Raw genomic sequence first — 12,140 nt, 5'->3', positions numbered from 1 at the left:
CAGGTTTAAAAATGTTTTTTTAAATTAGGTCCAGGTACGACTCAACCTGGTTGTTCAGGCTGGGCTGTGTGTATGTGTTTACTGATGTTCATCAGAATTGTGCTCCAGTCGACAGAACTGTTCCATTATATTCGGCAATCCACACTTTGTTGGTCAAAATAAGCCATGCTCCCTGCTTATGGTCGTATGCATGATATAATTATTGACTGCTTCATGCTGCTCGTACAGACAGTCCAGCATATGCAAAGTGTGTTGCACATTCATAGCCACAAACAATTGAAATACACTGTCTGGATATGATCAGCATCTTCTTCAAACTAAAATATATAATTTTTTTGGCTGTGCACCATTTATGGAGAACGTGTTTTCTTCCCCAAATGCATTGCAAACAATCCATTGCCCAGTTGTGGTTGACAGAGACATCAAGCGCAAAATATGCTGTTAGATGCGCAACAGCAAGTGACTTCTCACAACCATGCTCATCAGGTGTAAGACAACACTACAGCTTACATATATGAACGGAAAGAGGGTGCCTGGAAGCAACACTCTGCCCTGCTGCTGTTTTTGATAAGCACCTGGTATTAGAGCCAGACCTGTAAAACAGTAGATGTATCATAAGCACCCGGCCTTATTGTGGTGGTGAATCATCGCCACTGCAGAGAATTAGATTGACTCAATAGGCTCTAAGGAACATATACTTTCCCTAGCTGTAATTGCTGATCAATAGGTCGATGGTGGCATCCTACTTTCTGCAGTAAGGTCCATATTCAATACATGAACAGCTTTTAAGTATACACCATCAGTTGCTTAAATACAATGGACTCCACTAAGTATAATGCCAGAAATTTCAGCGCCAGCAACTTGGTGAGGTTCAAATGACATACAAATGGATGACAGCCCACGTATTCTATTATGGAAGATTATGGATGACTTACAATGGAACGTAGGAGAAGAGTAGGATAGGTGGATGGTGTTGACCAACATGACCATGTTGAAGTGGCCTGGCTCCTAGAGTGATGATGGGAAAAGAGAGAACAGAAAAGTTTTGCTCACATTGCTGGCCAGTTTTTTAATTTTTCACGAGAGCAGGTGATGTTGCTTTACATGCTGGAGGAAAGCTCTAGTTTCTACAGTTAATAATAAATAAATTTTATTTATATAGCGCCAACATATTCCGCAGCGCTGTACAATTTGTAGGGTTCAAATACAGACAGAAAGATACATTACAAAGAAAGTCGTTTCACACAATGGGACTGAGGGCCCTGCTCGCAAGAGCTTACAATCTATGAGGTAGAGGGGGTGACACAAGAGGTAGCAGGGGCGGCATTGCATATGCAGAGGTCAGACACTTTGTAATAGAGGTTACTGTCATTACACAAACATAAAAAACTTTATGAGCAGTCACCAGTCGTGTCCTGTAACATGTGGATGGAGCTTGGACCTATAAAGTTATCCTGAGATGACATCATATCATGTGGGGTAATGTGGGAGCGGGGACAGAGGAGGGTTAAGGGTTTACGTTAGATATTGTCATAGGCTTGTCTGAACAGATGCGTCTTTAGTTTGCGTTTGAAACTGTAGAAATTGGGAGTTAATCTGATTGTCCGGGGTAGAGCATTCCAGAGAAGTGGTGCAGCTCGGGAGAAGTCTTGTATACGAGCATGGGAGGTTCTGATAATAGAGGATGTAAGTGTTAGGTCATTGAGTGAGCTGAGAACACTGGTTGGGTGGTAGACAGAGATGAGGGAGGAAATGTATGGAGGTGCGGCATTATGGAGAGCCTTGTGGGTGAGAGTGATAACTTTATATTTTATTCTATAATGAATAGGCAGCCAACGTAACGACTGGCACAGACCAGAGGCATCGCTGTAGTGTCTAGACTGATAGATGAGCCTGGCCGCTGCATTCAGAATAGATTGTTGAGGGGAGAGTTTAGTGAGGGGAAGTCGATTAATAAGGAGTTACAGTAGTCAAGGCGAGAATGAATCAGAGAGACAATAAGTGTCTTTAGTGTATCTCTGGTGAGGAAAGGGCGTATTCTGGAGATGTTTTTGAGGTGGAGGTGACATGAACGTGCAAGTGATTCAACATGAGGGGTGAAGGAAAGGTCTGTGTCAAACATGACCCCGAGGCAGCGGGCCTGCTACCTAGGAGTTATAGTAAGGCCTGAGACTACAATGGATATATCGGGGACAGATCTATTAGATGGTGGAAACAGTAGTAGTTCAGTCTTGTAGAGATTTAGTTTCAGATAGAGTGAGGACATATTTGAGACAGCAGAGAGACAGTTGCTGGTATTCTGTATGAGTGCAGGGGTGATGTCATGGGAAGATGTGTATAATTGGGTGTCATCAGCATAAAGATGGTACCTGAAGCCAAATCTGGCGATGGTTTGTCCAATGGGGGCTGTGTAAAGAGAAAAGAGCAGGGGGCCTAGGACCGAGCCCTGAGGAACCCCAGGACCGAGCCCTGAGGAACCCCAACAGCAAGGGAAAGAAGGGAGGAAGCAGAGCCCGCAAATGATACACTGAAAGTGCGGTCTGAGAGATAAGAGGAGAACCAGGAGAGCGCAGTGTCATTGAGGCCAACTGAGCGGAGCATAGTGAGGAGGAGTTGATGGTCAACAGTGTCAAAAGCTGCAGAGAGGTCCAGAAGAATAAGAAGAGAGAAGTTACCATTGGATTTAGCCATTAGGAGATCATTGGAGACTTTTGTGAGAGCCGTTTCAGTAGAGTGCAGAGCGCGGAAACCAGATTGTAAGAGGTCAAGCAGAGAGTTAGCAGAGAGATAGCGGATTAAACGAGAATAGACCAGGCATTCCAAGAGTTTAGAGATGGAGAGGTTAGAGACAGGTCGATAGTTAGCAGCACAGGATGGGTCCAGGGAGGGTTTTTGCAATAGCAGGGTTATAACAGCATGCTTGAAGGAGGATGGGAAGATTCCAGAAGAGAGAGAGAGGTTAAATATTTTAGTAAGGTAAGTAGTGACAGCAGGCGACAGATATAGGAGAAGGTGTGAGGGGAAGGGGTCACTGCTGCAGGTTGTAGGGTGATATGAAGAAAGTAGTTGGGAGACTTCCTCTTCTGTAACAGGTTCAAGAAATGAGAATGGACAGTCTGAAGTGCAGTTGGTGAGGGGATCATTGCTATGGTAGGTGTTGGGATCAATGCCACCTGGGGCTTGGGCAGTAATTTCCTGACGGATCTTATCAATTTTATCATGGAAATACGTGGCCAGGTCATCGGCACTAAGGTCTGTGAATAGCGTCTGCACCTTGGGTGTGAGTAAGGAGTGAAAAGTTTCAAAAAGCCTTTTAGGGTTGCTGGAGAGAGAAGAGATGAGGGCAGTGAAATAGTCTTACTTGGCGAGGTAAAGGGCAGAACTATATGTTTTAAGCATAAATTTGAAGTGGAGGAAATCTGCAGGTGAACGTGATTTTCTCCATAGACATTCGGCACACCTAGAGCACCGCTGAAGAAATCGTGTCTGTGGCGTGTGCCAGGGTTGCTGCCACCTCTTCCAATGCATTTTTAAGGGTTTCATTATAGTGACTGGTGGCCAGATTGGGACAGAAGATTGGGACAGTTATGGCTGGATGATCATGGCTTGTCCTCTCCTTACAAATTTTGCACACTTGTGATACTTTTGTTGGCCAGCACTGTATAGGAAAATTTCCAACAAAAGAGATGCTCCTAACAAATACACCATCAGCACTGCTAATACCATTTCGGCTGCCATCACCACCCAAACTTGCCTCATATCTGACAGCTTTGAGCCTACAGTACTGCCTGCTTTCAAGCTGACCACAACAGAAGCAGATCTTCCCTTGCGATATTTTGATGCTTTGCTTGCACTTTTTATTACCAGCCTTTGTGGTAGTTTTACCTGCGATCAGAGCGCACTCTGATCGTGGGCATAAGCTACAGGTCTCTGCTGTACATCACAGCGGGAGACCTGATCGCTATGGCGACCGCTCTGCAGCAGAGTGACTGGCCGCTAGGACCCAGACCCGTTGCCCCCTTCTTATATTTGGAGTATAAGACACTCCCCCCTGCCCCAATTTTCCTCCTAAATTTTTTGGGAATAAAAAAAGGACGATTTAGAGTCTGAAAAAAATATGGTTAGTACTGCAACTCCGACAATGAAAGAGAAAGTCGTCTGACTCCTGGAACTACATCAACTGCTGCCAGAGTGCATCAAACGTGGAGGTCTCAGCTGAGTCAGCCGTGTCCAGTTTCCATTTGCCTTGTGTGATGACAGTTCTGACTACTGCTGGGAAACGTCCCAGGAGATTGCCCTTTACCTTGGAGAATTGACCTGGAATCAGAGAGAAGGCGGCCAACTTGTCTAATACAAACTTCCAGAATGATCGTATCCTCGCACAGTCCCACAAGATATGGAGAATGGAACCTCTCTCTGAACCACAGTGCCGACACCGATCAGACACACCTGGCTATATTCTGTTAAGGACGCTTGGACAACAGTATTTTGAAATTTTTCTCTTGCGCGCTGCATGGCAAGGGTAACGTAAGGGTAAACGGAAGAGATCTGGACCAGTCCGCTTGGAAGATCAGAATTTGCTAGTCACTCTCCCATAATGTGCTGTATGGGGGAGCCCCAGAGGTAGCCTCACCTAGAAAAATACCATACAGAGGGGATATGGCTCTTGTAGGAGTTTCAGTTTGCAATAGAGTCTTCTCCAGTATGGTGGAATCGGCCAAGAGAACAAGCGGCTGAGAACTTGGAGGAAGCAAAGGAGCAGATTGTTTTCCATCCAGGACAGATGGAGGCTCCGATTGGATGCCCTCAGCTGACCCAAAGGGGGAAGTGAACCCGACCTAAGCACAGTGTATAGCCAGACATCGTCCCTGTAAAACCAGTCCAAAATGCGAGGAGAAGAACAGACTGAGGGAAACATGGGATTATGGAACAACAGGCACAAGGGGCCAGGGGCCTTCAGAAGCAGTACCATGACATATCAAGTCCCACATTAAGAGGAAGTTCTTAGAAAGGAATGAGTGATGTGTCTAAGACAATAATGAGAGAGGATCCAGGGCAGGGAAGGGGAGCAGAGAGCAGGTCTTCCATGATAGCCATCCATTGTTTGTCATAGCCACGATAACACCAGTCAAATAAAAGAGCAGGACCACCGATTTGAAATTTGAGATTGGGTGATGTCTAGGAGCAGATCACCAGTGTACTGCGCCGCCTTGACCTGCTGACTTCCCATTAGGAGACCACGCACACTGGGGTTGATCTGCCACACTATCACTAAATTATCCAAAACTAGGACATGCAACAGAGGAGGACAAGGGGCACTCCTGTCTTGTTCAGTTCTGCACCAAAAATGAATGAGAAAGGATCCCATTCGTCCAGACCCTAGCCAAAGCATCCTTGTACAGAGAAAATCTTACTCAGGAAGTCAGGGTCAATACCCACTTGCTTTAGGATAGCACGCAGAAAACCCCAGTGGTCACCGTCAAAGCTTTTTCAGCTTCAACACAAAGGAGGAATATAGGAGAGGACACCATATGGGCCACTTCAGTAGCCAGGAGTGTTTTACATACATTAGTGCACACTTTGTGGCTGGAAATAAAACCAACCTGATAAGTGTGAGCAACCCATTTATTTTGGAGGGGAAGGGGAAGAAGCGATTAGCTAGAATCCTTTAATAGTGACAGACAAAGATTGCTTGGTAGCTATTGTGTGATTTACACTTTTAATTTTGCCTTCTCAAGAGTCTGACACTCTTCGGCTGGATTCACACAGTTTTTTGGTCAGGAAACAGACTCAAATTCCTCCTCCAAAAAACACCTCACCAAGGACTTTCCTGACCAAAAAAAAACAAAAAACAAAAAAAAAAACAAAAAAAAAACAAAAAACTGTACAGCCTTAGTTTTCTGTCTGAGGTTCTCTCTCCTAACCTAATCAGCACAAAATGGCAGGGTTTCCTGATTGGGTTGTTTTTTTTTTAGTGACTAGAAATTGCCTACAGTCCATCATGATTGGCTGAGGGCTACCTGCAAAACATTAGGGAAAGCCTTCCTGAGCTGAAGTCGTGATCTTCCTTTGACTTATGATACTCAAACGACTTTTTCCAAAGCAAATGGAATTGCTAGAATCTGAAGCTTTGGGGAAATTCAGGCCGAGTTTGTTTTGTGCTTAAATCACCACAATTAGCTCTATAACCAATCAAAGGGTTAAGACCAAATAAAAGTCACAGTAAAGTAACATGGTCACAATACCTTAACCAAAAACACTGATGAGCATTTTATAGGAAACAAAGGTTGTGGGTCAAATAGTGAAAAAAAAAAAAATAAAAATAAAAATCTAAAAGTGCAATAATTCATGGTTAATGAAGAAAAAAAAAAAAATATTAATGGAAGTCAAACAACATACATGTTGCACAAAATTTTATTTTAGGTAGCATAAAAAAGTGAAAATCGTTAAGTTTATACATTATATTGGTATCAAAGGTGTTTATTTAAAAAAAAAAAAAAAAAATTCATTTCCTTTTACCTCTCAGAGGTCTTGGTTTTCTTCTATTGCCCTGAAACACAGGCTTAGCTGCTACTAGCACTACTTGGTCTTCGTCGTCACTTGAACTACTGGTTTCCATTGTTTCCGTCCTTAAACATGAACCAATATTACTAGATTTGCTTGGAGTTTTTTCCTTATCAGAGTCTGTGCAACTGCTGAGTTTTTGTGTAGCTTTGTCAAAGTCATCAACAAATGATTTTTCATTCTTATTAGATGAAGGAATGGTTTCAGACCCAAGAAAGCCACCTTCCATACTCCCAGATGGAGGACTATCCAAATTTGTGTCAAGTTTCTTTTTTCCTTTCTGGGGTCTTCCACCAGGTTTTGCATTTTTCTTATCCCCAAGTGCATACTCTTTCTCCATCAGTACCATAGCCTCTTCCACTTCTAGAGCTTCACTATCTTTTTCCTTTCTTTTCATACAAGTCACTGCTCTACGAAGTCGCTGGCTCTTCACAGCAGGAGACTCATGTTTCTCTGCGTGAAAGAAAGAATCAATCCGGAGCTGGGTCTATAAACAGAGAAAACAGAATATACTATGATGAAATCCTGTATCGGAGATTATCCTGTAAAACATAACACACTGGGAGAAGAAAAAGAAAACTTGATCTAGCGCCATTTTTGGAAAACCATTGATCTATATGGAGATACTTACCAAGAGGCGGCGCTAGAGGAAGTTTCCTTTTTCCAATCAATGAGGACGTATTTGTATATTCTTATCCCAGAATCCTAATAAGGAAATTTATGGGCTATAGATCCCTTTACACTGAAATGTGGCCAGAAATGGCATTCACCTTATGGAGACCTAGTATAACTTCTGACAAGTGTTACATACTATAGATCTTCCAAATGTGTAATGGGAGTAAGCATTAGTCAGTAAATTGCCACAAAATAGAAGCACTGCAAATCTGATTACTGTGCAAGTACAGAAAATTTAACAATCATCCTATTGAACCCCACAACAGGAAACTACTGCAATTTGAACAAAGGCAAATTATGTATTGTGTCTACTGTTGCCATCAGCAATTTCAGAATGTGATATATCCACCATAAAAATACCATAAATTACTTTGGTCATTAATAACCACTTAAATTGAAGGCTGCCATGGTATTATCCTTACAAGTATACTATAAGAATTTTGTACACAGCATATATCTGACCAAAGTCATTTTCAATCTAAAAGTTTAAAATCATGTCAGTGTAAAAGCTATATGAAATATGTATCTTACTGAATGTTTTTTTACCTGAAACAAAAACGTATAAATGTTGCAAGGAAGTTGTTATAAGTTTTGTCAAAGATTAGAAAAAAAAAAAAAAGTCCGTTATCTGTTTTCAAGTCTCCAACAACCCTACCTCTTCTAATGTCCATTATGTAAAAAGTAAAGGAACACATTTTAGGTTACGAGAGATTTACCTGCTGTGTATTTAACTTCTTCAGTACCGGCAGTAAGACTTCATCAGTTTTCGACTGATACCAGCCAAAGCGACTCTCACAGAATGTTTATGGAGTTAAGAAAAAGGTTTCATTACAGGAAAGAAATTACTGGACTTGTAAGCAGAAAGTCAGCTGCAGTACAGTAGCAGAAAAGTAGATGAGAGTTAAGCAGATTCCTTCTACTTGCACAAAAAAAGGCATATTTACACTTGTGTGGATTCTCTTTTGCTAGCATGTACAATTATGCTGCAGGTTCTCTCCTTGGAATATTCACTATGTAATGCTTAGGGTTAGGTCAGTGACATACCTGCAACAAACTATGAATTCTAATGCAAAAAGAACACAATTTTATGCAACTTTTTTTGCCTTTATCAAAATGCATGCAAATTCTCTATAGATAAATTTTGTGCTGACATGTATTTAAAACATTATAATGCATCTCCAACTATTAAACAACTTTTCATAAATGAATATAATATCTTAAAGGGGCTCTATCAGCAAAATGATGCTGATGGAGCCCCACATATGCGTGAATAGCCTTTAAAAAGGCTATTCAGGCACCGTAAAAGTTATATTAAACTACCCCCCTGTTTTAAAAGAATACCCTACAAAAGAATGTTCTCTACTTACGCATCATGCTCTGTGGGTGGGCATTCAGGGTGTGTCTTCTTCATCCACGCCTCTTCTTCCTCCAATGTCTTCCGGTCCCGTCCTCCTCCGGCGCTCGCGAGCGGACACGGATATAAAAAAAAACAAAACAAAAAACAAAAAATGGCCTGGGCATTTGCGCAGTAGCATGCGGCTTCTACTACGGCTACTGCGCAGGCGCCCAGGCCATTTTTTTTTTTTTTATCACTGTCAGTTCGCGAGCGCTGGAGGAGGACGGGACTGGAGGACATTGGAGGAAGAAGAGGCGTGGATGAAGAAGACGGCGCACCCTGAATGCCCGCCCAGCGTGCACGATGCGTAAGTAGATCATATTCTTTTTTAGGGTTTTATATAGTTTAGTTTAATATAACATTTATGGTGCCTGAATAGCCTTTTTAAAGGCTATGCACACATATGTGGGGCTCTATCAGCATGATTTTGCTGATAGAGCCCCTTTAAAAAAAATAAAATAAAAATAAAATTACATATATAATATATATATGCTTCTTTCTCCATTAAATCACATATAAACATGAAACTTTCCTTGGCTGCAATGCTTGAACTCTAAATATAAGACTGAGGTTTTCAGATAAATACGGTAGTCAGTAGCTTTTAAGGTCCTACTAAGAACTTTTCTGAAAGCAGACCTTGAGTGTTTCAGCAAATATAAAAAAAACAAAAAAACTTGATAGCCATTAAAAAGGTATCAACTACTGAAGACTAATAATGATGACAGATTACAACGTTTCAGAACGTCTAGGCTCCTTTCTCAAGTAAATTACTTGAAGTAAATTTACTTGAGAAAGGAGCCTAGACGTTCTGAAACGTTGTAATCTGTCATCATTATTAGTTAGCCATTAAAAAGGCTACTACTGAAGACTATCAAGATTTTTGTTTTTTTTATATTTCCTACCCACTGGCTAACATGGTACGAGAACAAACATTTTCCTTAGGTTTCAGCCAAGGAAGAGTTGCTTCTTCAGAAGTGAACTTGTCTGTCTGGTAGATTGGAAATGCCTCCTTTCTTTCTGACAATTCCATCTAAGCAGATCGGATAGTGCTTAACCTTTACATATACAAGATTTGCCCCTCGACATAGACTTCTGTTTATGTAAGGCCGGATATGGACACAGGGCTCATCAGCAGGGGCGGATCCAGGGCGGGGCAACCGCCCGGGGCCCCGCGGCGCGGCCTGGACCTAACAAAACGGTCCCGGTCGGCATGTCCTGATTTCACGGACGCCGATGAGCTGAGTACATACGCGTTTAAAGCAGGAGCTGTCACAGCTCAGCTGCTGCTTTAACGCTGAGCTCCAGCATTTGTAGCCGCGATGTGATGATGTCACATCGCGCCTACAATATGTGTATGAGGGAGAGAGCTGCGGGGGAATGAGGAAAGGTGTGTGTGTGTGTGTGTGTGTGTGTGTGTGTGTGTGTGTGTGAGAGAACAGGGGAGAGAACAGTATGACACTGGGGCAGATAGAGGGGGGGAGAACAGCATGACACTGGGGCAGATGGAGGGAGGAGAACAGCATGACACTGGGGCAGATGAAGGGGGGAGAGAAGCATGACACTGGGGCAGATGAAGGGGGAGAGAACGGCATGACACTGAGGCAGATGAAGAGGGAGAGAACGGCATGACACTGAGGCAGATGAAGGGGGGAGAATGGCATGACACTGGGGCAGATGAAGGGGGGAGAACGGCATGACACTGGGGCAGAGACGGGGGGGGACATGAAACTGTAGGCAGATAAAGGGGGAGAATGGCATGAAACTGGGGACAGAGATAGAGGGGGGACATGAAACTAGGGGTAGATGAAGGGTGTATATGAAAATGGGGGAGAGATGGAGGGGGACATAATTTACGGATGACTGTAGGAGGATTATACTGTGTGGAATCACATGAAAAATGAATGAGAATGGGCGGAGTCAACATAAGTGGGCGGGGCCTAATTTGCTGCAGCGCGCCACACTTTTTATTCCCTGTTTCTAGTCTTCAACAGTTGGGAAGTACAGGTTAGAAGTGCGAGACCCCCCCAGTAAGTAGGGCCCCACCAAAGTCAATTGCCCAGGGCCCCGCAAACCCTGGATCCGCCACTGCTCATCAGAGATAAAAGACAGATAAGACATTTTTCCAGAAGACCCACCAAGTCCCTTGCCATTTTAGTAAACTGTATCCTCTATAATAATAAAAATTAAATAAATCTGCATTTACCATCCTTCTCATTTTCACTAGAAATATATGAATGGACAACTGAATGTTTTCGCTTGGAGTGAATCCCCACTCACTGTAACACCATCAGTCCAAACAGTGTAGGGTCACATCCCTTTGACAAGGTGAATGGTAATTAGCATAGTAAAGAACAACACAGATTTGTTCAGAATAATTAGTAACAAGAAATAAAAGAAAAACAAACAAACACTCTCTTTCAGGAAATAGAAATACATAAAGGATATTCTCTGATCTCATGTAAGTCAGGGCGCCCCCAGGCAAAGGCTCCTTTGGAATCATCAACCACAGGCTTCAAATATGCATCCGCTACTGCAGGATTAGGAAACGCAGGATGTAGATCCAGATTCAATAATTTCTTCTGAACTTTAGTATCATGTGGATTAGGTCTGATCTTTTTATTCTTTTGGGCTTCTGTCCACCATTCCCTGCAAAGAAATGCAGTTAAGGAGTGTAAAGATTTAGAAACAAGCATAGAATATTGGAATCTTTTATGAAGAGCTGCATACAATTTCCAAAAATAAATCTATTTTTCTGGCATTAGAAGTGCTTAAGGGTCCATTCACTTTGAGTAAACGCGCGCTCATTTTGGCAAAATACACATGTAAAGAAATACACATGTAAAAAGGAAGACTCCCATTGACTTTTTTTTTTTTTTTTTTTTTTTAACACACAAGTGTTAAAAAAAAACAAACAAAAAACAAAACACATCAAGCTTGTGTAAAATGTCAATGAAGTCAATGGGAGTCTTATTTTTACACGTGTATTTTACCAAAATGAGCACGCGTTTACTCCGTGTGAATGGACCCTAACTCTGTAAGGTTCTTCGTATAGTACAAGTCAGGATTGTGGGGGCTAATATTCTTCCAAAAGCAACAACCATTAAGCACAGGATTTCTATTCACAAACAAATGTAAATCATCAGTACACAATGCTAATTCACAACACCCACAAGGGTCAGTTGTTTTACAGGAAGCCAATTTACCCATTAGTATATTTTTGGCAAGTTGGAAGAAACCAAGTACCCGAAGAAGATCCATGCAAACAGGGGGTATAGCGGGAGTGTTTGGGACTGGGGCACATACAAACTCCATACATTTGTTGCCTTTGGTTGAATTTGAACCCAGGACCCCTGCGCTGCAAGACCATGCCAACCACAGAGCCACCGTGATAACACTGTTAAGGGTGGGTTCATACCTGCGCCCTTTAGGCAATCCAGCTGGGTTTCAGTCTCTTACCCCGCAAAACTGGACAGGGGACGGAAACCCGGCAGTCAGTTTTCAAACC

At 42.5% G+C, this 12,140-nt stretch overlaps 1 protein-coding gene across 1 annotated transcript in view; it reads right to left on the bottom strand.

Moving 5' to 3' along the window:
- Positions 1-6,505: 6,505 nt before the first annotated feature.
- Positions 6,506-12,140, bottom strand: part of ERCC5 (ERCC excision repair 5, endonuclease) — a 32,647-nt gene continuing 27,012 nt past the window's right edge. The window contains exons 14-16 of the mRNA XM_075265382.1: positions 11,081-11,281; positions 7,956-8,040; positions 6,506-7,051 (exon numbers count right to left, since the gene is read on the bottom strand). Coding sequence (XP_075121483.1) covers positions 6,506-7,051; positions 7,956-8,040; positions 11,081-11,281 — 832 coding nt within the window. The remainder of the gene's footprint in view (positions 7,052-7,955; positions 8,041-11,080; positions 11,282-12,140) is intronic.

Source organism: Leptodactylus fuscus, chromosome 2, assembly GCF_031893055.1.
Source record: "Leptodactylus fuscus isolate aLepFus1 chromosome 2, aLepFus1.hap2, whole genome shotgun sequence".
NCBI classification, from domain to species: Eukaryota; Metazoa; Chordata; class Amphibia; order Anura; family Leptodactylidae; genus Leptodactylus; species Leptodactylus fuscus.
This window is presented reverse-complemented; position numbering and strand designations above follow the sequence as displayed.